Genomic DNA, 24,515 nt, shown 5'->3' on the forward strand with positions numbered 1-24,515 from the left:
GAGCGGCGGCCGCGGGGCGAGCGGTGAGTGCGGGGCCGGGGGGGGGGACGACACACACACAGCCCGGGGGGGCGGGGGGGTGATGCACGCACCCCCCCCATCGCCCCCTGCACACCCCCCGCCGCAGTACACGGGGGTGGCACCGGGCACACCCCCCCCAACACCTTCCGCGGTTGTGGGGTGCTGGGGGCGCACGGGGGGCACAGCCTGCGCAGAGGGGACCCCCCCCAGCACAGACCGCGGGGGATGCGCCCCCCCCGCCTCCGTTGGACCCCCAGGGTGGGGGGGGTCCGTCCCCACGAACGCCGGTGGGTGGTGGGTGCCCCATGCTGTGGGGGGCACGGCTGGGTGCTGCAGGCCCCCCCCAGGCTGCGGGGGGGGGAAGGGGGCACGGGTGGAGGGTATGCGTGTGCAGGCGTGTGTGTGCCCGTGGAGCTGCGTGTGCAAGGCCCAGTGGGGTGTGTGCATGCGTGCGCACACCCATGTGTGCACGCGTGTGCACGCGGCCCAGCTCCGTGTGCACGCGTGTGCCGCCCTCGGTCCGCATGTTGCACACCCCACCTCGGGGCACGTGAGCATGCAAGGAGCACGCGTGGGCCTGCAGCTGCCCAGGGCAAACGCGTGTGCACACGTGTGGCTTGTGCGCGCGTGTGCATGCCTGCTCATGTGCGTGCAAGGTGTGCGTGCTCTGGTGCTGCGTGTGAATGGACATGTGTGTGCACGTGTGTCCATCTGCAAGCACCTGTGTGCAGGCATGTGCATGCATGTACACATGCGTGTGCATGGATGAGCGCACACGCGTGGGCTCAGCACCCATGGGTGTTCCCATGCCTCAGTTTACCCCCTCTTGGGACCCAGGGGCATCCAGGCACCCCTGCAGCCCCCACCCACGCACCAGCTGGTGCCACTATCCCCTCCCAGTCCCCCCAGTTTGGGGGGGGGTGAGCGGCGCCATTAACCCCTTCGCCCCCTGCAGCCTCTGAGAGGTGATGGCGCAGGACAACGCCGCCTTCTGCGGGGTCCCCGAGGGGGTCGCTGGGGAGGTGAAGCCCCCCCCGGTCCCCCCCCGGCGGCGGGGGGCCGGCTCCCGCAAGCGCCAGCGTTACGTGGAGAAGGACGGCAAGTGCAACGTGCAGCACGGGAACGTGCGGGAGACCTACCGCTACCTCACCGACATCTTCACCACCCTGGTGGACCTCAAGTGGCGCTTCAGCCTCCTCGTCTTCATCCTCGCCTACGCCGTCACCTGGCTCTTTTTCGGCCTCATCTGGTGGTTCATCGCCTACTGCCGGGGGGACCTGGACCACCTAGAGGACCATGCCTGGACGCCCTGCGTCAACAACCTCAATGGCTTCGTCTCCGCCTTCCTCTTCTCCATTGAGACAGAGACCACCATCGGCTACGGCCACCGCGTCATCACCGACAAGTGTCCCGAGGGCATCGTGCTGCTGCTGCTCCAGGCCATCCTGGGCTCCATGGTCAACGCCTTCATGGTGGGCTGCATGTTCGTGAAGATCTCCCAGCCCAACAAAAGAGCCGAGACCTTGGTCTTCTCCTCCCACGCCGTGGTGTCCCTGCGGGACGACCGCCTCTGCCTGATGTTTCGCGTGGGCGACCTGCGGGACTCGCACATTGTGGAGGCCTCCATCCGCGCCAAGCTCATCAAGTCCAAGCAGACCCAGGAGGGCGAGTTCATCCCCCTGGACCAGACCGACCTGAGCGTGGGCTTCGAGACGGGTGACGACCGCCTCTTCCTCGTCTCGCCCCTCATCATCAGCCACGAGATCGATGAGCGCAGCCCCTTCTGGGACGTCTCGCGGCACCAGCTGGAGAAGGACGATTTCGAGATCGTTGTCATCCTTGAGGGGATGGTGGAGGCCACAGGTAACGGGGACGCCGGCGGTGGCTGGGGGGTGGGATGCGCTTGGGGACGCCTCATCTCCATGGGGACACCTCCCGGGGACATCTCACCTCCATGGGGACACCTCCCCGCTGTGGCCCACACGCTGTTCCTGCCTGGTCCTGGCTAGGAGGTGACCCAAAACCACCCTCACCCCCAAGCTCAGCCTGGATGTGGGTCCCCCCACCAAGGACAACCCCATTGCAGGACTGGGGGGGGTGGGGGTGTCAGCCTTTCCCTGCCCCCCTTCCCCTCCACAGGAAGCCTTTGCCTGCCCACCCCCATGAGAAGCTTGGGGAAGGGACCCCAGTGACAGTGACAGCCCCCCCCATTCACTGGGGTCCCACGCACTGGGTGCAGCACAGACACCTCAGCCAGGATTGGGATGCACCCGGCTGCTGCACATATCGGGGTGCCCCTCGTGCTGGGTGCAACACAGACGCACCCCCTCCCTCAGCCAGGACCAGGAGACCCCATGCACAGGGTGCTGCAGATATTGGGGTGCTCCATGCACTGGCTGCAGCACAGGCTGGGGTCCTCCATGCACTGCATGCTTCACGTATTGGGGAGCTCCCTGCTGTCGGTGCAGCATGTATTGGGGTGCCTCGTTCACTGGGTGTGGCACAGACCCCCCCAGCCGGGACCAGGGTGCCCCATACACTGGGTGCTACACAACTGGGGTCCTCCATGCACTGGGTGCTGCAGATATCAGGGTACCCCACACCGTGGGTGCAGCACAGCCCCCCCCCAGCCGGGGTCAAGGTCCCCCTCGTGCCTCCCCATCGCCGGGAGGCACCCTGCCAGCCCACCCCCCCGGCCCCGGGCTGGGGACGGGTGCCCACCGGCTGCCCACCGGCTGCCCGGCGCAGGGATGACGTGCCAGGCTCGGAGCTCGTACCTGGCGGACGAGGTGCTGTGGGGCCACCGCTTCACCCCGCTGCTGAGCCTGGAGGAAGGCTTCTACGAGGTGGACTACGGGGGCTTCCACCAGACCGTGCCAGTGCCCACCCCGGCCTGCAGCGCCCGGCAGCTGGCGGCGGCGGCCGCCCGCCGCGATGCCCACCTCTACTGGTCCATCCCCAGCCGCCTGGACCAGCCGCTGGAGGAGGCGGCAATGGCGGCCGGAGGGGGGGACCCCGACACCCCCCGGGAGAGCAACGGCACCCTGGCCAGCCCCGAGGCGCGGTAATGGGCCGTGGGCGGGCGCGGGGGTGCTGGGCGCCCCGCCGCTCCCCGCCGTGCTTTCTTTTAATAAACCCCCTTAAACCCCCCCCCCGCCCCCTTCTGACAGTGGTGGTCTTGGGGTGCGGGGTCCTGAATTTGGGGGGTGCGCCTGGACTGAGGGGGTGCCAATCCAGTACCCCCACTGGGGAATTTGGGGTGAAACAGGGGCAGGCAGAGCCCCCCCCTCCTATTGCCACAGGTGATGCCAGGCAGGGATTGGTGCCCCCTGCCTTAAGGATTAAGGGGGTGGGCTCCAGACTATGGCACATTACCCCCTCCCCCATGGTATTTTTGTCCCCATGGGGGTGGTGGCTTAGCCCTGACCTTCCACCCCCTCCCAGGTTATTATTGTAGGGCCTACAGTAATCCCAGGGTGAGGGGTACAACCTAGGGCCAAGTGGGGGGTGATGCCTACACGGGGGGCATCACACAGCTTCGTTAACAAGACTCTCAAGCTCCAAATGAGTGTGTTTTAATGAAAGGGGGAAACCGAGACTGCAGCTCCCTGAGCACCCATGGGTGCCCCCCAGCAGGTTTGGAGGGTAAAGCAGGTGGGCACTGTCCGACTCCAGCATCTCTACCACCCCATGGCTGTTCACGATGTGTTCTGGGTGTCCTGGGAGTGGGCACGGGTGGGCGCAGGGACCTGCAGGGGGGACAGTGAGGGGTGGCACTGCGCACCCTGTGCCGCCCCCCCAGTGCGCTGCAAGCCCCATAGCACTGTGGGCGTGAGGACCCCAGGGTAGGCAGTGGGGGTCTCCAAGGACATGGGGACCCCAGGGTGGGCAGGGGACACCAAGACTCCCGGGACACCAAGGCGTGGGGACACTAAGGTGGGCGGGGGCACCGAGCCCCCCCCGCCCGACCCCGTCCCCAAGGACCCCCGCAGCAACGGCGGGGCGGCGCTCGGGGAAGCGGGAGGAGCCGAGCGGAGCCGAGCGGAGCCGAAGGGAGCCGAGCCGGGGCTGGGCGATGTGGGCGCCCCGCCCCCCGCCCGCCCCCCGCCCGCCCCCGCCCGGGGCCGACGCGCTCCCACGTCTCGGGTGGAGCGGGCCGGGGGGGCGGCAGGAGCTGCCACGACGCGTGGGTGTCCACCCCGCCACCCCCCCCACCCCCCCCCCCCCCCCCAGTCCCACAGCGGGGCGCAGCCGGGCCCCCCTCCCAAGTCTCCCGGGTCCCCCCGGGTGCGCCCACGCGTGTTGGCCGGGGGGGGTGGGGGTGGGGGCGGTGTGTGCGCACACGCGTGTTGGCGTGAGATGCGGGGGGGGCGGTGTGACATGGCCCCCCCCCCCCCCGTGTCCCTGTGTCCCCCCCGGCTGCCACATTCCTCCCGCCCACGAGCAGCAGCTGTGCAGAGCAGGGGGAGGCGGCGGGGCACGATCCTCGCACGGGCAGGGTCACACGCGTGTGCATGGCGCCAGCACGCGCCCCCCCCCCCCCCCCCCCGCCACCTCCGGCAGGAACTGGGGCAACTGGGAGGACTGGGCGGCCCAGGGCAGCGGGGGGGGAGGCGGGGGCCGGACGCCTTGGTCCCCCGTGGGGCCGGACTCCTGGGTCCCCCGTGGGGCTGGGGGCGGGGGCACAGCACGTGGCACCCGCGTCATCTGTTTGCTCAGCTTGGGGGACAGCGGGGGGGGGACAGTGGGGGGCACAGCCTCGGTAAACACACCCCCACCCCCAACCGGCCTCGGCATGCCCAGCCCCGACTGGGATGGGCTGGGGGGACTGGGATGGATGGGGACAGACTGGGGGCACTGGGATGGACTGGGGACACTGGGATCCACTGAGGGGATTGGGATGGACTGGGGACACTGGGATGGACTGGGGACACTGGGATGGCCTGGGGTATTGGGCAGAATGGAGGTGCTGGGACATAAGGGGGGACTGGGAGAGACTGGGCATACTGGGAGAGACTGGGCATACAGGGATGGACAGGGAGATGCTGGGGAAGGTGGACAGACTAGGCAGTACTGGGACAGACTGGGGGGGACTGGTCCATGCTAGCGATACTGGGCTAACTAGGAGTGTAGGGCGGAACTGGTGGGACTGGGGCAGATTGGGGATCCTGGACTACACTGGGAGCATGAGGCTGGATTAGGGGAACTGGTGCAGCAGACTGGGATATGAGGATGCTGGAAACACTGGTGCAGACTGGTGGCACTGGTGCAGGGGGCTGCGTGCCCCACGACCGTGGTCCCCCGCGTGCCCTTGAGCTGCCCTTGACAGTTGCCATGGCGACTAAGCTGGACCCGGGGGGCCGGGGGGGAGTGAGGCGTACTGGGAGGGGACTTTGGAGCAGGACTGGGGGCACCGGGGCTGCGGGGCAGGGCTGGGGGGGCAGGAGGGGTGAGGGGGACACTGGGGGGGGGGTGTCAGGACACCGGGCACTGCCCCAGCACAGCAGCATCCCCGTGCACAGCCAGGCACCGCCGGCCGTAGGCACAGTCGGTCCCCAGGCACAGTCGGTCCCCGGGCACAGCCACTGTGGGCACAGTCGGTCCCCAGGCACAGTCGGTCCCCAGGCACAGCCACTGTGGGCACAGTCGGTCCCCGGGCACAGTCGGTCCCCAGGCACAGCCACTGTGGGCACAGTCGGTCCCCAGGCACAGTCGGTCCCCGGGCACAGCCACTGTGGGCACAGTCGGTCCCCGGGCACAGTCGGTCCCCAGGCACAGCCACACCCCCGGGCACAGCCAGCTGGAGGCACAGTCGGTCCCCGGGCACAACCGTGTCCCCAGGCACAGCCACTGTGGGCACAGCGTGTCCCTGGGCACAGTTGGCCTAAGGCACAATCACCCCTGGGCACAGCCGGTCTTTGGGCACAGCCCAACCCCCGGCTCAGCCCCCCCCACCCCCACCCCCCCCCCAGGCCCTGGCCTTTCCCCGGCTAATTTTAGCGCTCCCGCGTTCCCGCCCGGTGGCACCACCGTCCCCAGCCGCGGCCGGGCCGTACTGGGAGAACTGGGGAGACACTGGAGTGGGGACTAGCACCTCCCCCCCCAGCTGCCCCCCCTGGGGTCAACCCCTACTTTGGGGAGGGGGCTGCAGGGAGGGACCGAGGCGTCCGGGCAGCTCCTGCCCCCGCCCGCCACTCCCTACCTTGGGGTCAGCGGGGGGGGTCAGGAGGGGGCGCCCCCCCCGGCCTGGACACCTGCTTTCCCAGCGCTCGGCCGAGACCTCCCACGGTCCCGAACGCCTGGGTCCCACGGTCCGGGGGTGGGGTGTGGGGGGGGCTGGGACCAGGAGGGCCCCGGAGACCCCCAGCCCTGGGACGGGGGCGGGAGGACCCAACCCCGTAATGGGGGGGACCAGAGGCGGGGGCCGGGGCCGGCCAGGACGGGCCGGGGGGGATGGAGGGGGGGCTGGGGGGGCCGGGCCGGGCGGGGGGCGGGGGGGGCCGGGCCGGGCGGGGCCCGGGAGGGTTTTTCTCGGCCGCCGCCGCCGCCGCCCCCGAGTGCCCCGGGCCGAGAGCAGCGACGGCAGCGCCATGGGCAGAGGGGTGAGTAGGGGCGGCCCGGGGCGCCCGCTGCCCACGCGGGGCACCCACCCACGCGGGGCACCCACCTCTCCCCCCCCCCCCCCCCCGAGCGCCCAGCCGTGCGGGTACCCCGCTGCTGCCACCCGGCACCCGACCCTGGCACCCACCCGTGCAGGCACCCACCCACGCGGGGCACCCACATCATCCACTCGCTGCCAGCCGGCACCCACCCAGGCGGGACACCTATCCCCGGGGTACCCCGGGGTACCCACCCGTGCGGGCACCCGGCCCGCTGCCAGGCGGCACACACCCACTCGGGGCACCCACATCACCCACCCGCTGCCACCCGTGGGCGCGCTCCCCTCGGGGCCCTGCTCCCAGCACCCACCCACGGGCGTCCTGCAGCCCGCGGCCCCCACGCCCCCCCCAGGGTCCCACTGCCAGCCCTGCCCCCGGTTCGATGCCACAGGCCCCCCACCCCCACCCCGGAGTCCCACTGCCGCCCCTCCCCGGTCCCGAGTGACGCCCGACACGCGTGGGCAGCTGCCCGGGCGCCTGGGTCCCCCCTGCTTCGGGGAAGGAATGCGGGGATGGGGAAGGGTCCGCCATGGTGGGGAAACTGAGGCACGGACCCGGGGTGCCCCCGCGGGGGTCCCCTCCCCGCCCGTGCCCGTCCCCCACCCGTGCCCGTGGCCCCGTGCCCGTGGCCCCGGTTGCTCAGCGCCAGGGTCCCCCGATGCCGTGGCAACGGCCGCGGGGGGGCCCTGAGCCGGGGCTGGCGCCTCGCCCGGTAGCCCCTGTCGCACCGGGCCCCCCCCGTCCCGCCTGGCACTGCCGGGACCCTCCCCACGCCGGGGCCCCCCCACGCCGGGAACCCCCTGGCCCCTGGGCACCCACCCAAAGGTGGGGGGACCCCTGAGGATGTGGGACGGGGGTGCTCCCCCACGGGTGTCCCCCCCTGTCACTTCCTGGCAGGCTGCCCCCAGGGATATGCCGGTGGGGGGACACACACATATATGGCACCCACCACCCCACCCAGTGCCACCCCCCCAAAATCCCGGGGTGCCCTCAGCAAGTGGGACCTCCCCACACCCTTGCAAAGCCGAAGTGTCCCCGCGTGGGGTGCTGGGGTCCCCAGTGTCCGGGGAGGGTGGGGCAGGCAGCAGAGCCCCCCCCACGCGTGGGGGTGCCCCGTGGGGGGTGGGTGTGGGTGTCCCCCGTGTCCCCGTCCCCGCGGTAACACGACCTCTCTGCTCCGGGCCGTTGTTCTTGGCACCGGGGCCGTTTTCCATGACCACATCAGCCCCCCTGGCCCCCCCCCGGCCCCACGCTGGGGCACCCGCCGCCCCCCCGGCCCCTGCCGGCTCCTGCCAACCTCCGGCTCAGCCGCCGCGGACGTGCCACTGGGCCCTGCCAGCCCTGGGGACCCCCTGCCGCCGGAGCGGGGGGGCCTGGGGGGGCCGTGTCACCCCCCTACAAGGCAAGCAGGCAGGGCTGCCTGTCCCCTGCCTGCAGCGGCACCCCCGCCTCTCCGTGACACCCTTGGTGTTGGTGGCGTGTTCCTCTCCCCGCTTGTGGGGACCCCCCCCCTCACCCACAGTGACACCCCCCATGGCCCTGGAGATACCCCCATGACCAGAGTGACACCACTATGGCCCCAGGGACAGTGACACCCCCATGGCCAGAGTGCTACCCCATGACCCCCCTCATGGTCCTGGGGACCTCCCACAGCCACTGTGACACCCCCCCATGGCCCTGGTGACCCCCCCCAAAGCCACAGTAACCCTCCATATGGCCCCAGGGACACGCCCACTCCCAAAGTGACACCCCTATGTCCCTGGGGACTCCCCCATGGCCACAGTGACCCTCCCCATGGACCCAGGGACCCCCTCACTCGGCCACAGTGACCCCCTCCATGGCCCTGGGGACCCCGCACGGCCACAGTGCCACCCCCATGACCACAGTGCCACCCCCATGGCCGCAATGCCACCCCCACCCTTGCTGCCACGCAACCCACGGGGACCCCCCAACTTGGGACGCCCCCCCCCCCCGCCGCCTGGGGTGCCCCCCATGCCCACGCTGCCACCGGTGCCTGCAGTCCCCCCGTGCCCATGGTGACGCCCCGTACCCTCGATGATGCCTGTGGCCACGGTGACCCCCATGCTGGCGGTGACATCCATGCCCATGGTAATGCCCGTGCCCACGGCGAGGGCCGTGCCGCCGGCGGTGCCAGCTGCGCCGGCGGTGCCAGTGTGCCCACGGGGTCCCGCGCCCACAGGCCGGCCGGGAGTACTCGCCCGCTGCCACCACCTCCGAGAACGGGGGCGGCAAGAGGAAGCAGAAGGAGAAGGAGCTGGATGAGCTGAAGAAGGAGGTCAACTTGGTGAGGAGGGGGCTGGGGGGACACCAGGGACGGCTGACTGTGCCACCCTGCCTGGGGTGACGCGGGTGACGTGTGCCCGGCAGGACGACCACAAGCTGTCCCTGGATGAGCTGGGCAGGAAGTACCAGGTGGACCTGTCTCGGGTGAGATGTCCCCACGTCCCACCCTCGAGGCCCTCCCAGCATCCCGGGGCCCTCCTGTCCCCATGGGTGACACCCAGCTGTGCCCCCGTCCCCTCCCAGCATCCCGGGGCCCTCCTGTCCCCATGGGTGACACCCAGCTGTGCCCCCGTCCCCTCCCAGCATCCTGGGACCCTCCTGTCCCCATGGGTGACACCCAGCTGTGCCCCCGTCCCCTCCCAGCATCCCGGGGCCCTCCTGTCCCCATGGGTGACACCCAGCTGTGCCCCCGTCCCCTCCCAGCATCCTGGGACCCTCCTGTCCCCATGGGTGACACCCAGCTGTGCCCCCGTCCCCTCCCAGCATCCTGGGGCCCTCCTGTCCCCATGGGTGCCCCTGGCAGTGCCCCCTGTACCCCACATGTCCCCAGGGTGCCCTGGCCATGGCACCCTGCCCTCCCAGACCCACAGGGTATCCCCTGGCTGGGACCCCCATCCCTGCCCGCCCCCCCAGACCCCGCCGGCCCCAGGTGGCAGCGTGTGCCCACCCTGCAGGGCCTGACCAACGCGCGGGCGGCCGAGATCCTGGTGCAGGATGGCCCCAACGCCCTGACGCCGCCCCCCACCACCCCCGAGTGGGTCAAGTTCTGCCGGCAGCTCTTCGGGGGCTTCTCCATCCTCCTCTGGATCGGGGCCATCCTCTGCTTCCTGGCCTATGGCATCCAGGCTGCCATGGAGGATGAGCCCTCCAACGACAACGTGAGGACACCCGGGGGCACAGGCACTGGGGGGGGACACGGGCATCAGGGGTACATGGGCGCTGTGGGGTGCACAAGTGCTGCAGGGGACACAGGCATCATGGGGGGCGCGAGCACTGCAGGGGCACGGGCACCCTTGGGAGGGCACAAGCATCACGGGGCATGGGCATCGTGGGGGCACCCTGGGGTGCATGAGCTTTGGAGGGGGCACGGGCATTGCAGGGGGCATGGGCATGTGTCCCCCGCCACCACGTGCCAGCTCTTGGGGGGGGTCTGGAGGTGGGGACAAATGGGCCAGGCTGGCAATGGGGTCGCCTCCCCAACACCCTGTGCTGGGGGGCACCCAGGGGGTCCCACCCTGCACCCCAGAGCGCTGGGTGCTGAGGTGCCACCTGGGTCCCAGCTGTACCTGGGGGTGGTGCTGGCCGCCGTCGTCATCGTCACTGGCTGCTTCTCCTACTACCAAGAGGCCAAAAGCTCCAAGATCATGGACTCCTTCAAGAACATGGTGCCCCAGGTAGGACCCCCCAGTGGGCACCCAGCACGGGGGTCCTGGGTGGGATGGGGGTGCCCGAGCATCCCTTAGGGTCCCCTGCACCCCGGCAGCAAGCGCTGGTCATTCGCGAGGGTGAGAAGATCCAGATCAACGCGGAGAACGTGGTGGTGGGCGACCTGGTGGAGGTGAAAGGGGGGGACCGGGTGCCCGCCGACATGCGCATCATCTCCTCCCATGGCTGCAAGGTGAGTGGGCACCGGTGGGCACTGGGGCTGGCATGGGGTGGGCACCATGGGTGACGTGGGGACAGCGGGGCTGGCCTGAGCCCGGCGGTGCCCGGTGCCCACCGGCACCCACCCGTGTCCGCGGCGGCAGGTGGACAACTCGTCACTGACGGGGGAGTCGGAGCCCCAGACCCGCTCACCCGAGTTCACCCACGAGAACCCACTGGAGACCCGCAACATCTGCTTCTTCTCCACCAACTGCGTGGAAGGTGGGTCCCTACCCATGCAGGGGCATGGGGGGTGTCCCCGGTGCCCCCCGGGGCCGCGTCACCCCTCCCCATCCCGCCAGGCACTGCCCGTGGCATCGTCATCTCCACGGGGGACCGGACAGTGATGGGGCGCATCGCCTCGCTGGCCTCGGGGCTGGAGGTGGGGCGCACGCCCATCGCCATGGAGATCGAGCACTTCATCCGCCTCATCACCGGCGTCGCCGTCTTCCTCGGCCTCTCCTTCTTCATCCTCTCCCTCATCCTGGGTTACACCTGGCTGGAGGCCGTCATCTTCCTCATCGGCATCATCGTGGCCAATGTCCCCGAGGGGCTGCTGGCCACTGTCACCGTAAGGGCCACCGGGGGAGCAGAGGGGTGGGATGGTGTCCTGCTATCACTGGGAGGGAGGTGGTGGGCACTGGTTCTGCTGAGAGGGTTGTTGGGCACTGGTTCTGCTGGGCTGGCCTTGGTACACCCAGCAATGCCCGGTGCCTGGTGCTTGCCAACACCCGTGGGTGCCCCCTGAGCCCCGTGGGTGCCCGCTGAGCCCCAGGGTGCCCCCCAGGTGTGCCTGACGCTGACGGCCAAGCGGATGGCGCGCAAGAACTGCCTGGTGAAGAACCTGGAGGCCGTGGAGACGCTGGGCTCCACCTCCACCATCTGCTCCGACAAGACGGGGACCCTCACCCAGAACCGCATGACCGTCGCCCACATGTGGTTCGACAACCAGATCCACGAGGCCGACACCACCGAGGACCAGTCGGGTGGGTGATTGGCACCCTGACCCCCTCAACCCCAGGAGCACCCCCTTTCTCACCCCTGCACCCAGATGTCACTGCCCTGGCACCCCTTCCCCTGGCACCCCCTTGCCTTCAGCACTCGCTTCCCTGGGCACCTCCTTCCCTGGATCCTCGGGGCACCTCAGGGAGCATGAGGGGGTCCCCAGAGAAGATGGGGGAGCCCCAGCATGGCTGATGGGGTCGGGGGTCCCCCAGGTGCCACCTTCGACAAGCGCTCGCCCACCTGGGCAGCACTGGCACGTATCGCTGGGCTCTGCAACCGCGCCGTCTTCAAGCCGGGCCAGGAAAACATCTCCATTTCCAAGGTAGGCGGATGCTGATCGCCCAGAACCCCCCAAACCCTGCTGAGAGCTGGGGCGGTGCTGGCCCCAGTGCCCCCCGTGCCACCGGCATCAGCCTCGGCACCCTTCTGCGTGCCAGCGGGACACGGCGGGTGACGCCTCGGAGTCGGCGCTGCTGAAATGCATCCAGCTCTCCTGCGGCTCCGTCAAGAAGATGCGGGACAAGAATCCCAAAGTCACCGAGATCCCCTTCAACTCCACCAACAAGTACCAGGTCTGCCGGGCCGGCGGTGGCGGCGCTGACCCCAGGGCGGGTGGTCGGTGCCGCCCGGTGCCAGCGTGCCCCCTGTGCCCGCAGCTCTCCATCCACGAGCGGGAGGAGGACCCCCAGGGGTACCTGCTGGTGATGAAGGGGGCCCCCGAGCGCATCCTGGACCGCTGCTCCCGCATCCTGCTGCAGGGCCAGGAGGTGCCGCTGGACCAGGAGATGCGGGAGGCCTTCCAGAACGCCTACCTGGAGCTGGGGGGGCTGGGGGAGCGCGTCCTGGGTGAGGACGGGGGGCACGGGGGGGCGCAGGGGGTGCAGCGGCACAGGGGATGGGGCAGGGATGGGAGCGTGGGGGTACGAGCACGTGGTGGGTGTGGGGTGTAAGGATGTGGGGGCACGGGGTGAGGTGATGGGGTGTGGGGGCGTGGGGGATGTGGGGAGCGTGGTGGCAGGGGGATACGAAGGATGTGGGGGCAAAGGGACAAGGGGATGGCGGGATGTGAAGGACGCAGGGATGTAGGGACGTGGCAGGGGCATGGACAGAGGGACATGGGGACACAGTGGGGGGGGATCAGGCTTAGGGACACAGGGGACGTGGTGGGACAGGGCACGTGGGCCATGGGAACATGGTGTGTGTAGGGCCACGGGGGGCACTGGCGAAGGGGATGGGGGGCACAAGGGATGTGAGGGCAAAGGTGGCAGCGGGGGGTTGTGGTGAGGATGAGGAGAACTGGGCAAGAGAATGGGGTGCCCGTGGGTGCCCGCACCCCGTCACCTGCCGGCGCCCGCCAGGTTTCTGCCACCTCTACCTGCCCCCGGACAAGTTCCCCCGCGGGTTCAGGTTTGACGCCGACGAGGTCAACTTCCCCACCAGCGACCTCTGCTTTGTGGGGCTGATGTCCATGATCGACCCCCCCCGCGCCGCCGTCCCCGATGCTGTCGGCAAGTGCCGCAGCGCCGGCATCAAGGTGAGACCCCCCCCTGCTGCGTACCCCCCGTTGCCCCCCAGGCTCTCCCCTGAGCAGGGGTCACCCCTCTGTGTGTGTGTCCGTGTCCCCCAAGGTGATCATGGTGACCGGGGACCACCCCATCACGGCCAAGGCCATCGCCAAGGGGGTCGGCATCATCTCGGAGGGCAACGAGACGGTGGAGGACATCGCCGCCCGCCTCAACATCCCCGTCAGCCAGGTCAACCCCCGGTAGGTGTCAGTGCTGGGGGGGCTCCGGGGGGTCTCTGGGGTGTCCAGCGGCCCCGGCTCAGGCTGCGGTGTGTCAGGGAGGCGAAGGCCTGCGTGGTGCACGGCTCCGACCTGAAGGACATGACCTCGGAGCAGCTGGACGAGATCCTCAAGAACCACACCGAGATCGTCTTCGCCCGCACGTCCCCCCAGCAGAAGCTCATCATCGTGGAGGGCTGCCAGCGGCAGGTGCCCCTGTGTCCCCTACGGCCCTGTCCCCGTGCCCACCTCGTCCCCGTCCCTGTGCCCCGTGGCGTCCCCATGCCCGTGCCCCACAGCACCTCCATCTCTGTGCCCCACGCTGCCCCGTTCCTGTGCCCCACGCTGCCTGACCCCCACGTCCCCAGGGCGCCATCGTGGCAGTGACGGGGGACGGGGTGAACGACTCCCCCGCGCTGAAGAAGGCCGACATCGGCATCGCCATGGGCATCGCGGGCTCCGACGTCTCCAAGCAGGCGGCCGACATGATCCTCCTCGACGACAACTTCGCCTCCATCGTCACCGGCGTGGAGGAAGGTTGGTGCTGGCCCCTCCATCACCCTCCTCCCCCAGGATGGGTGCCCGCCATCCCCCGTCACCCGCTGCCCCGCAATCCTGCACAGGGCGCCTGATCTTCGACAACCTGAAGAAGTCCATCGCCTACACCCTGACCAGCAACATCCCCGAGATCACCCCTTTCCTCCTCTTCATCATCGCCAACATCCCCCTGCCCCTGGGCACCGTCACCATCCTCTGCATCGACCTGGGCACCGACATGGTGAGGCCGGGGCTGGCCGAGGGGGGGGCGGGGAGCGATGGAGGAGGACGGGAGGTGACGGGGGGTGATGGACCCCCACCACCACGCAGGTCCCCGCCATCTCACTGGCCTACGAGGCGGCCGAGAGCGACATCATGAAGCGGCAGCCGCGGAACCCCCGGACTGACAAGCTGGTGAACGAGCGGCTCATCAGCATGGCCTACGGGCAGATCGGTGAGGGGCTGGGGCGCGGGACCCCCGGGTGGTGACGGGGGCAATGGGTGCCATCAGTACCAGTGGCACCCCAGGACCCACCGGTGACACCAGGCACCCACCAGCAATACCAGGGGACATGCCCCCAGCTGCCACCATGGCCACTGCTGTCCCCTGCAGCTGGCGTCAGGCACCGTGTGACCCCTGGGCACCCACTAGGGACCCCAGAGCGCCCACCTGAGATATCGAGGGCACCCCAGGACCCACTGGTGATACCAAGTGGCATCTCCCCAGCTGGCACCCAGAGCCCCGTGTGGCCCTGGGGCACCCACTGGTGATAGTGGAGCACCCACCTGTGACCCCAGGAGAGCGAGTGGCACCCGGCTGTGCCAGGCTGTGCCCATACCCCGGTGGTCCCCAGGGTGCTGATCCCAGGGGTGCCCATCTCTGCTCCGGGGTGGGTGCTGATGCTGGGGGTGCCGATCCCTGATCCAGGGGTGCCCATCCCTGCTCCCGGGGGTGCCGATCCCTGATCCCAAGGAGCTGATCCTGGGGTGCCGATCCCTGATCGGGGGGTGCCGATCTGGGGGTGTCGCTCCCGCAGGGATGATCCAGGCACTGGGCGGTTTCTTCACCTACTTCGTGATCCTGGCGGAGAACGGCTTCCTGCCCGGCACGCTGGTGGGCATCCGCCTGGCCTGGGACGACCGCTCCACCAACGACCTGGAGGACTCCTACGGCCAGGAGTGGGTGAGTGGCCCCTCGCACGCCCCTCGCACGCCCCTCGCACGCCCCTCGCACGCCCGCCTTGGCACGGCTCTGCTCCGTGTGTGCTTACACACGTGTGCCCTTGCCTGCCCGTGGCTGTGCATGGGCAAACACGCTCCTGGGCTTGTGCAAAGGCCTTGCACGAGTGTGCATGTGCAGGGTGTTTGCGTGCACACACCCGTGTGTTTGCCTGTGCCCTTGCAGACCTGTCTTCCTGTGCGTCCCCGCACACACCCATTTACACACCTGCCATGCACGGCTGTGCTGATGTCCGTGTGCTCAGACATGCTTAGGCACGTGTGCCCTCGCACACGTGCACTTGTGCAAAGCCCTTGTACGCACGCACACACGTGAGTGTGTTTGCACGCACCATCCCAGACTCACCCTTCTGCACATGCCCTTGCGCCCTTGCTCGTGCTCCTGCATGGTGGTGCTCATGTGCACGTCTGCACTTGTGCAAAGCCCTTGCACGCGCACGCTGACACGTGGGTGCACTTGCACGCGCCGTCCCACGCTTGTCCTGCTGCACATCCCCTTGCACACTTATGCACCTGCCCCTGCACGGCGGTGCCCGTGCGTGCCCTTCCGTGGGGGGGGGGACACACGTGAGCGTGCAAAGGGGGGCACGCGGGCGTGCGCTGAGGCCGTGCCCCCCCAGACCTACGAGCAGCGGAAGGTGGTGGAGTTCACCTGCCACACGGCCTTCTTCGCCAGCATCGTGGTGGTGCAGTGGGCCGACCTCATCATCTGCAAGACCCGCCGTAACTCCGTCTTCCAGCAGGGCATGAAGTGGGTGCCCCCTCCCCAACCCCCCCCAGCACCCATGGGTGCTCCCCCCCCACCCCGTGCCTCCCACCCACGCCGCTTTCCCCCAGGAACAAGATCCTGATCTTCGGGCTGCTGGAGGAGACGGCGCTGGCGGCGTTCCTCTCCTACTGCCCCGGCATGGGGGTGGCCTTGCGCATGTACCCCCTCAAGTGAGTTGGGGGGGGGGGGCGCACCCTGGCCTTGCCTCCCCCCCCCATGGGCGCCCCCCCCACTAACGCTGCCCCCCTCCAGGGTCACCTGGTGGTTCTGCGCCTTCCCCTACAGCCTCCTCATCTTCGCCTACGACGAGGTGCGCAAGCTCATCCTGCGCCGCTACCCAGGCGGTGAGTGAGGACCCCCCTGCCACGCGCCCCCCCCCCCCCCCAATGGGTATTGTCCCCGCCAGGGTGGGCATTGATCTCCCCCCATTTGGGGCACAGCCCCCACAAACCCTCCGTGATAGGCTCTGCCCCCTGAATCCCCACTTTCTGAACACCCCAGAGTTACCACTGCCCTGCCCAAAGTAGGCACTGCCGCCCCCCCGACTGGCAGAGACCCTTGAGACCCCCATCTTGGTCCCCTGCCCCCCCCCGCCTCCCCCAAGCAGGGGCTGCCCCCCAAAACCACCCTCAGCACTGGCACCTGCATTAAAAGGAGTGGGGGGCACTGGAGTGGGGTGTTAGGGGATACCCAGGTGGGTGGGGGCACCCACGGGAGTTGGGGGGACCCAGGGAAGTGGGGACCCCCCCATGGAAGAAGGGGATACCCAGGAGGGGTTGTGGGCACCCAAGGGGTGGGGGGACACACGGGGGGGGCTGGGGCAGACCCAGGGCGTGGGGGTCACCCCCAGCTCGCCCCCCGCCTCACCGACACCTGCCCCCTTGCAGGCTGGGTGGAGAAGGAGACCTACTACTAGGTGCCTGTGCGGACCCCCCCCCCCGCCCCCCCCTCCCTGCACCCCCGTACTAACCCCGGGGGCTGGCGCTGCCGGGCACGGCCGGGGGGGGGTCGGGACCCCCCGGCGTGGGGGGACGCAGGACAGCGGCAGGGAGGGGCAGCCTTTGCTCCCCCCCATGGGGCGCCCAGACCCCCCCTCACACACCTTCAGAGCAATAAAACAGTTTAACGCTTTTGTGCCCTCGTCTGTGGGGGACACACACACACACACACGGGGGGCACTGGGGGTTCAGAGGGACCAAGGAGGTGGGGGGGTGCTCAGGGGCCAGGATGGAGCGTCCCTCCGTGTCCCCATCACCCTCCCTTGTTAGCTCAACTCCCCCCCGCCCATGTCCCCCCCACCTCTCCCCCTGGTGGTTGCCCCCACAGAACCAAGCCCCGGGGGTCAGCTCCCCCCTCCGTGCCCCTCCTCCGTCATTTCTCACCCCCTCACCACAAGGGGGTCCAATAACGCACTGCCCCCCCCCCCCCCGCCCCCGCCCCCTGGGGACACCCGACCCCCAGCACAGGGTGGCCTGCCGGGGCCTCTCAGGGCACACGTGTTAGTGTGCAACGCGTGTGCAACACATGTGAGGGCATTTGTGCACAAGCATGGGGGGCTGGAGGGGTGCACTTCCCCCCCCCCCCAGCCCCCTCCGTGCCCCCCATGCGGTGCAAGGCCCCAGCACGTTCCCCCCTCCCCACTCGGACACCTGGGTCCCCGTCCCGCGGGGGGGTGGGGGGTGGGGTGCCCTGGCCCTGCTGAGTCAGCAGCGGAGGAGGGGCGGGCAGGGTCCGGCCCCACTCGGGTTTCGCCTCCGGGTTTCGGTGTCACCCGGGGTTACAAATAAGGAGGCTCCGAGTCAGGGTCACCCAAAAACAGAGCTAGGGGAAGGGGCGCGGAGTGGGGTGGGGGTGGGCTCGGGGACACCCTGCGCCCACTAACACCCGTGTGTGAGGGTTCTGGGCACCCACAGCACTCGGGCTGGGGTCCCGGGCACCCCACCTCCCTTAGTATGGGTGCCCTGGAGACCTCCAACCCATTGGTGGGGGTCCTGGGCACCTACCTCCCCCAGCACGGGGTGCCTGGCCCCCATTGCTTCTCGGCTTGGGGGGGAGAAGCCCCACCCCCCCATCCCTGGGGGTGGCCATGGGGGGTCAGGCCCCCCCCCCCCCCCCGCACCCGGGGGGATCCACTTCTCAGTGGTCAGCAGAGTGGGTGGTCACCCGATCCGAGGGGGATGGAGGTGACAAAATACCGCGTCCCCCTCCCTGACGGAGCCCGGCAGCTGGTGGCCGCAGGGCTTGGGGGTCCCCACCGGCCCCAGGCAGGGCTGGGTCCCCTCGCTCCTGCCGTGGGGGTCCCAGCACTGGTGGGGGTGGGATGGGGGTACCCAGGCCCCTGTCGTGGTGCCCTCAGGGCCAGCTCTGGCACGTCCCAGCCCCCAGCTAGGGGCTCTGGGGGGGGTCCCACGGCTGGGGTGGGGATCAGCCACCTGGGGCCCCCTGTCCCCGCGGTGTCCCTGGGCCCAGCGCTGGTGACCCCATGCTCAGCTCCTTATTTTTAGCCCCTCCGGCCCCCCCGGCTCCCTCCTGCTGGCTCCTCTTTCCTTGCTTAATATGGAGCTGGAGCGGGGCCGGTGAGGCGGGACGGGACGGGGCTGAGCCCCCCCGGCGGGATCCTGCACCCCGGCACCCTGTGTGCGTGGGGGGGACAGGCTGCAGGGGGGTCAGGGTGCCACTGTCCCCCCCTTTGTGCCTTTGGCCACTTTGGGGCTGGGAAAAGCCCGCGTGTCTCTGTGTGTGTCCCCCAGGCTGTGTCCGTCTGTCCCCTCCTGGCAGGACCGGAAGGGGCCGTGTCTGTCCATGTGTCGTGTCCCCCCCCCCGGGGGCCGCATCTGTCTGTCACCCCCCACGGGGGCCAGGCAGGGGCTGCGTGTCCATCCCCTGTGCTGGTGCCAGCTGGGCTGTGTCTGTCTGTCCCTGGACACGAAGGCATTGTCTGTCTGTTCCCGAGGCTGTGTCTGTCCGTCCCCATCCAGCTGTTGTCCAGCCCAGGGGCTGCCTGCCTGTCCCCAGGGCTGTCTGTCCGTTCCCTGGCTGTTTGTCCATCCCTGCTCATCTGTGAGTCCCATCCCCGTCTGTCCTCTGCAGGTCCATATCTGCCTGTCTGTCTGTGAGTTCCATCCACTTGTCCGTCCATCCCCATCCGTGTGTCTGTCCCTGTCTGTGGGTCTGCCCGCAGGCGATGGGGGTCTGGGGGTGGCTGCTGGCCCTGCTGGTGCTGGGGGCTGGGGGCCCAGCGGGGGCCGGGGGGGGCCTGGACTTCCCCACCTACGACGGGCTGGACCGGGTGCTGCCCGTCACCCTGAAGAACTACAAGACGATGCTGAAGCGGTTCCCGGTGCTGGCCCTGCTCCACCACCGCCCCGGGCAGGGCGACCGGGCGGCCCAGCGGCACCGCGAGATGGAGGAGCTGGTCCTGGAGGTGGGCACGGGGGGGCCACATACCCCAGGGGGACCCCGCATGGCACTGGGGACAACACACGGACTGGGGGAGGATGGTAGGACAGGCAGCAGCACTGGGGCACCAGCACCTGTGGGGCACTGGGGACACTAGTGGGGACTGGGGACCCTGGTGGGACAGGCACCAGCACCCACATGGCACTGGGGACGCTGGTGGCGACCAGGTATGCTGCCAGCATAACCAGCCGTGGGGACACCGGGAGCCGGCGGGGGCCTGTCCCCGTGAGCCAGCACCTGCTGGGACCCCCCCGGCACGGGTGGAGAGGCATGGATGCATGGATGGATGGATGGAGGAATGGGGGGGAGGTGGGCGCAGCTGGGCTGGAGACCCTGGGGACCCTTGGCTGGGGTGGGGGGGACAGGGCTGGTGGCAGGTACCCCCAGCGCGGTGTCCCCCCAGCTGGCAGCCCAGGTGCTGGAGGACAAGGGAGTGGGCTTCGGCCTCGTCGACTCCGGGAAGGACGCGGCGGTTGCCAAAAAGCTGGGTAAGCCTCCATAGCCCCCTCCCCTGCTGGGACCCCTCAGGCACAGCGAACCCCCTAGATCACCCTACCTGGCACGGCGACCCCCCCCCGCATCCCCCCAGTCCGGCCCAGGGACTTCTGTATCCCTCAGCCTAAGGCAGGGATCCCCATGGGTCCCCCCACCCCGGCACAGGGACTCCCCTGGGTCCCCAGACAGGCACAAGGACACCCCCCCCAGACCCAAAAACTAGGCACAGAACACCTCAGCCCCTCCCAGCCAGGCACAGGGGCACACACACCCCCCAGGACCCCCAAACCTGGCACAGGGACCTGCCAGGTCCCCCACTGAGTCCCCCTGCCCCCCCAGGCCTGACAGAGGAGGGCAGCATCTACGTGTTCAAGGAGGACGAGGTGATCGAGTATGATGGGGAGCTGGCGGCAGACACGCTGGTGGAATTCCTGCTGGATGTGAGAACCCCTCCCCCTCCTCCGGGGGACCTAGGCATCTGGGACTCCCCACAACCACTGTCCCCCCCACAGTATCTCAGGAGGGAACCCAGAAATCAAGGCCCCCAACCCTCTCTTTGCGTGGGTGGGGAGGACCCAGGCATCCTGATCCCCCCACCTGAGCTCTCCCTGACCTGGGGGGGGCCCTGTGGGCCCCGGTGCTGCCCCCATACCCCCGCAGGTGCTGGAGGACCCAGTGGAGTTTATTGAGGGCGACCACGAGCTCCAGGCCTTTGAGAACATCGAGGATGATCCCAAACTCATCGGTTACTTCAAGAACGAGGATTCAGAGCGTATGTGGGGCTGGGGCAGTCCCCCTGTGTCCCTCATGTGTCCCCCCCCGTCTCCCCCCAGCACCCCAGCCACAGCCCTCAATCCATCCTGCCACCCTTCCACTTGCTTATCCATCCTCCCTCCAACCCTCCATCCTTCCTCCGTCTGTTCCTCCATCCACCCGTCCACAAAGGCACCAGGGAATCACCCGGCCATCCCTGCGCATGTTTGGGACCGTGGGGCTGGGAGAGGCCTTTGGGAGCCAGAGCCGCCAGGGTTGGGGGTGCCACTGCCGAAAGCCAGTGCTGGCACCCAGTGCCGATGCGGGGCCGCGGGGCTGGTAGCCGGTGTCGTACCCTGTGCCAGCACCAGGACCCATCCCTGCTCCCCCAGACTTCAAGGCCTTTGAGGAGGCAGCGGAGGAGTTTCACCCCTACATCCCCTTCTTTGCCACCTTTGACAGCAAGGTAGGGCGAGGGTCCTGGCAGGGCAGAATCACCCCCTGCCAGCACCCATGGGTGGCTCAGGGACCCCAACCCTACCCCAGGCAGCCAAGAAGCTCACCCTAAAGCTGAACGAGATTGACTTCTATGAGCCCTTCATGGAGGAGCCAGTGACCATCCCCGACCGGCCCAACAGCAAGGAGGAGATTGTGGCCTTCGTGGAGGAGCACAAGCGGTGGGTCCGGCTGACCCCAGCCCTGCCTCCGTTTCCCCCAGTGGGCTGCTGGGGGACCCGGGTGCCACAGGGCACTGCCTGCCGAGGGAGGTGGTTGCTATGGGGAGGTGGTTGCTATGGGAAGGTGGTTGCCATGGGAAGGTGGTTGCCATGGGAAGGTGGTTGCTATGGGAGGTGGTTGCCATGGGAAGGTGGTTGCTATGGGAAGGTGGTTGCCATGGGAAGGTGGTTGCCATGGGAAGGTGGTTGCTATGGGAAGGTGGTTGCCATGGGGAGGTGGTTGCCATGGGAAGGTGGTTGCTATGGGGAGGTGGTTGCTATGGGGAGGTGGTTGCTATGGGAAGGTGGTTGCCATGGGAAGGTGGTTGCTATGGGGAGGTGGTTGCTATGGGGAGGTGGTTGCCATGGGAAGGTGGTTGCTATGGGGAGGTGGTTGCCATGGGAAGGTGGTTGCTATGGGGAGGTGGTTGCTATGGGGAGGTGGTTGTTATGGGGAGGTGGTTGCTATGGGGAGGTGGTTGCTATGGGGAGGTGGTTGACATGGGAAGGTGGTTGCTATGGGGAGGTGGTTACTATGGGAAGGTGGTTGCCATGGGGAGGTGGTTGCTATGGGGAGGTGGTTACTATGGGGAGGTGGTTGCTATGGGGAGGTGGTTGCCATGGGAGGTGGTTGCCATGGGAGGTGGTTGCCATGGGAGGTGGTTGCCATGGGGAGGTGGTTGCTATGGGAAGGTGGTTGCCATGGGAAGGTGGTTGCCATGGGAAGGTGGTTGCCATGGGAGGTGGTTGCCATGGGAAGGTGGTTGCCATGGGAGGTGGTTGCTATGGGGAGGTGGTTGCCATGGGGAGGTGGTTGCCATGGGGAGGTGGTTGCTATGGGGAGGTGGTTGCTATGGGGAGGTGGTTGCCATGGGGAGGTAGTTGCCATGGGGAGGTGGTTGCTATGGGGAGGTGGTTGCCATGGGGAGGTAGTTGCCATGGGGAGGTGGTTGCTATGGGAAGGTGGTTGCTATGGGAGGTGGTTGCCATGGGAGGTGGTTGCTATGGGGAGGTGGTTGCCATGGGGAGGTGGTTGCCATGGGGAGGTGGTTGCCATGGGGAGGTAGTTGCCATGGGGAGGTGGTTGCTATGGGGAGGTGGTTGCCATGGGACGTGGTTGCCACGGGAGACCGTTGCCATGGGGACAGGTTGCCACGGGGAGGTGACTGCCAGGGCAGCCACAGCCTCGGGGCCGGGGGATTCCCCCGGCCGGGGGGGTGGGGGGGCGGGGATGAGGGGGTCCCCCCGTGCGCAGGGAGACCCGACCCCCGACCCCCGCCCTGGCAGCCCCCCCCGACCCCTCCCAACACGGCTTTGCCCTCGGCGGCCCCTGGGGTGACACGAGTTTGCGACGCCTCAGCAGGCGGGGCCGGGGGGGCGCTAAGCCTGCCTCCCGGGGTGGGGGGGTGCGGGGGTGGGCCGTGGCAGCCGAGCCCCACCCGGGGCCGGGGCCAGGGTTCCCACCGGGGTGGCCAGGGCAGGGTTAAGGCCTGGGTGCTGCCGGGATGTTCCCGCAGCTTTAATCCGCCCCCCCCCCCCCCCGGATCAACCCGCCCCCCCGCCGCGGCCTCAATCCCGCGGGAGATGGAGAGACGCCCCCCAAGGCCCCCCGGAGGTGCCAGTGGTGCCGGGGAGGGGGGGGGCTCAACCCCGGCCCTGTGATCCCCCACCCACCCAGAGCCAGCCCGGGCGCCCTGCCCCCACCCCAGCCGCTGCACCCCCCCACCAGCTACACAGCACGGTCCCGGGTGGGGGGACAGCGGCTTCTGGGGGGGGGCGGGTTTGGGGGTGCCCCTCACACCCCCCCCACCTTACAGAGCTACTCTGAGGAAACTCAAACCTGAGAGCATGTATGAGACCTGGGTGAGTGGGGCGCGGTCGGAGAGGAGGGGTCCTGCCCCCATCGCCTTGACCCCGCCCCCCGGGAGCCCCCTCCCCCCGGGGTGCTCCCCCCGCTCGTCTCACCGGCCCGTGCCCCCCCCAAGGAGGATGACATGGACGGGATCCACATCGTAGCCTTCGCAGAGGAGGATGATCCGGGTGAGGGAAGGGGCCAGGGGAGCTGGAGTGGGTGGCAGGGGGTCTGGGGATGGGGTCCCCGCGCCCCTCACCCGCATCCACACCCCCCCAAGATGGGTTCGAGTTCCTGGAGATCCTGAAGGACGTGGCCCGGGACAACACGGACAACCCCGACCTCAGCATCCTCTGGATTGACCCCGAGGATTTCCCACTGGTACTGGACCCCCCCGGGGGCAGGGAACACCCTGTCACGAACCCCCCCAGCACCGTGGGGTGAGCTGGGGGGTGCTGACAGGTGTGTGCCCCCCCAGCTCATCCCCTACTGGGAGAAAACCTTCAACATTGACTTGTCCCGGCCCCAGATAGGGGTGGTCAACGTCACTGACGTGAGTGTGTGTCCCCTCCCCGGGACCCCCCCCCACCGGGACCCCTCACATGGACACCCCCTCCCCATCAGCCAGCCCCAGGGGCTGAGTCCTGACAGGCTCATCACACTGGTGGGCCTCAAAGGCAGCCCCTGGGAACCAGGGTCCCAGCCTGCCCAGTCCCCCTGGGGGTCCCACGCCCCCCTCCGGGTGTCCTCTGCCCCCCCACCCCGCGGCGGGTGCCCCCTGCCCCATCCCCTGTGCTCCCCACGTGCCCCTGCCGGCGTCCCCAGGCCGACAGCGTGTGGCTGGAGATGGCGGATGAGGACGACCTGCCCGGCCCAGCGGAGCTGGAGGAGTGGATCGAGGACGTGCTGGAGGGAGAGATCAACACCGAGGACGACGATGACGACGACGACGACGATGACGACGACGACGACGACGACGACGATGACGACTAGGCCTTGTGCTGGGCCTCCGCTCCCAGCCCTGCGCGAGACATTAAAGTCCCCAAAGAACAAGGCTGTGTCACCAGGGGTGGCCGGGGGGTGGCGGTGCCCAAGCACGTGCAGGATCCCCGTGCGAGCCCCCCCCGCCTTATCACCCCCCCCCCGTGCAGGATCCTGTGCAGCACCCCCTGAAAGCAGCCCCTAAAAGCCCCCTCTGGAACCACCCCCAAACGTGAGATCCTGGCGGCAGCTCCCAGGGGATCTCCTGGTGCAAATCCACCCCCGGAAATCCACGTGC

The 24,515-nt window shown here is 69.1% G+C and overlaps 3 protein-coding genes across 4 annotated transcripts; all 3 read left to right on the forward strand.

Annotated features, from left to right (window-relative positions):
• The first annotated feature begins 108 nt into the window (after positions 1–108).
• On the forward strand, positions 109–3,160 carry KCNJ9 (potassium inwardly rectifying channel subfamily J member 9). Its single transcript, XM_064475029.1, has 2 exons — positions 109–1,884; positions 2,770–3,160. Exons 1-2 carry the CDS (start codon positions 990–992, stop codon positions 3,087–3,089), a joined length of 1,215 nt encoding a protein of 404 aa, XP_064331099.1. The 5' UTR covers positions 109–989; the 3' UTR covers positions 3,090–3,160.
• Positions 3,161–6,527: 3,367 nt separating this feature from the next.
• LOC135318115 (sodium/potassium-transporting ATPase subunit alpha-2) lies at positions 6,528–17,093 on the forward strand. Of its 2 annotated transcripts, XM_064474963.1 has the most exons (24): positions 6,575–6,623; positions 8,701–8,789; positions 8,881–8,985; positions 9,069–9,128; positions 9,659–9,862; positions 10,265–10,378; positions 10,468–10,602; positions 10,733–10,850; positions 10,931–11,199; positions 11,416–11,614; positions 11,846–11,955; positions 12,071–12,205; positions 12,290–12,479; positions 12,992–13,167; positions 13,262–13,398; positions 13,476–13,626; positions 13,785–13,953; positions 14,040–14,194; positions 14,284–14,407; positions 14,991–15,136; positions 15,813–15,943; positions 16,030–16,131; positions 16,214–16,305; positions 16,849–17,093. In XM_064474963.1, the coding sequence occupies exons 2-24, from the start codon at positions 8,736–8,738 to the stop codon at positions 16,875–16,877; spliced, it is 3,105 nt and encodes a 1,034-aa protein (XP_064331033.1). In that variant the 5' UTR covers positions 6,575–6,623; positions 8,701–8,735; the 3' UTR covers positions 16,878–17,093. The 2 variants fall into 2 exon arrangements, with proteins under 2 accessions (XP_064331034.1, XP_064331033.1); XM_064474964.1 differs by lacking the exon at positions 8,701–8,789 and having other exon boundaries at positions 6,528–6,623.
• Positions 17,094–18,495: 1,402 nt separating this feature from the next.
• Positions 18,496–24,443, forward strand: CASQ1 (calsequestrin 1). The gene is made up of 11 exons (XM_064474747.1): positions 18,496–19,385; positions 19,824–19,908; positions 20,255–20,355; positions 20,576–20,687; positions 21,061–21,134; positions 21,215–21,345; positions 23,202–23,247; positions 23,370–23,424; positions 23,517–23,617; positions 23,715–23,789; positions 24,062–24,443. Exons 1-11 carry the CDS (start codon positions 19,146–19,148, stop codon positions 24,227–24,229), a joined length of 1,188 nt encoding a protein of 395 aa, XP_064330817.1. The 5' UTR covers positions 18,496–19,145; the 3' UTR covers positions 24,230–24,443.
• Positions 24,444–24,515: the final 72 nt, after the last annotated feature.

This window comes from Phalacrocorax carbo, chromosome 28 (assembly GCF_963921805.1).
Source record: "Phalacrocorax carbo chromosome 28, bPhaCar2.1, whole genome shotgun sequence".
In the NCBI taxonomy this organism is placed as follows: domain Eukaryota; kingdom Metazoa; phylum Chordata; class Aves; order Suliformes; family Phalacrocoracidae; genus Phalacrocorax; species Phalacrocorax carbo.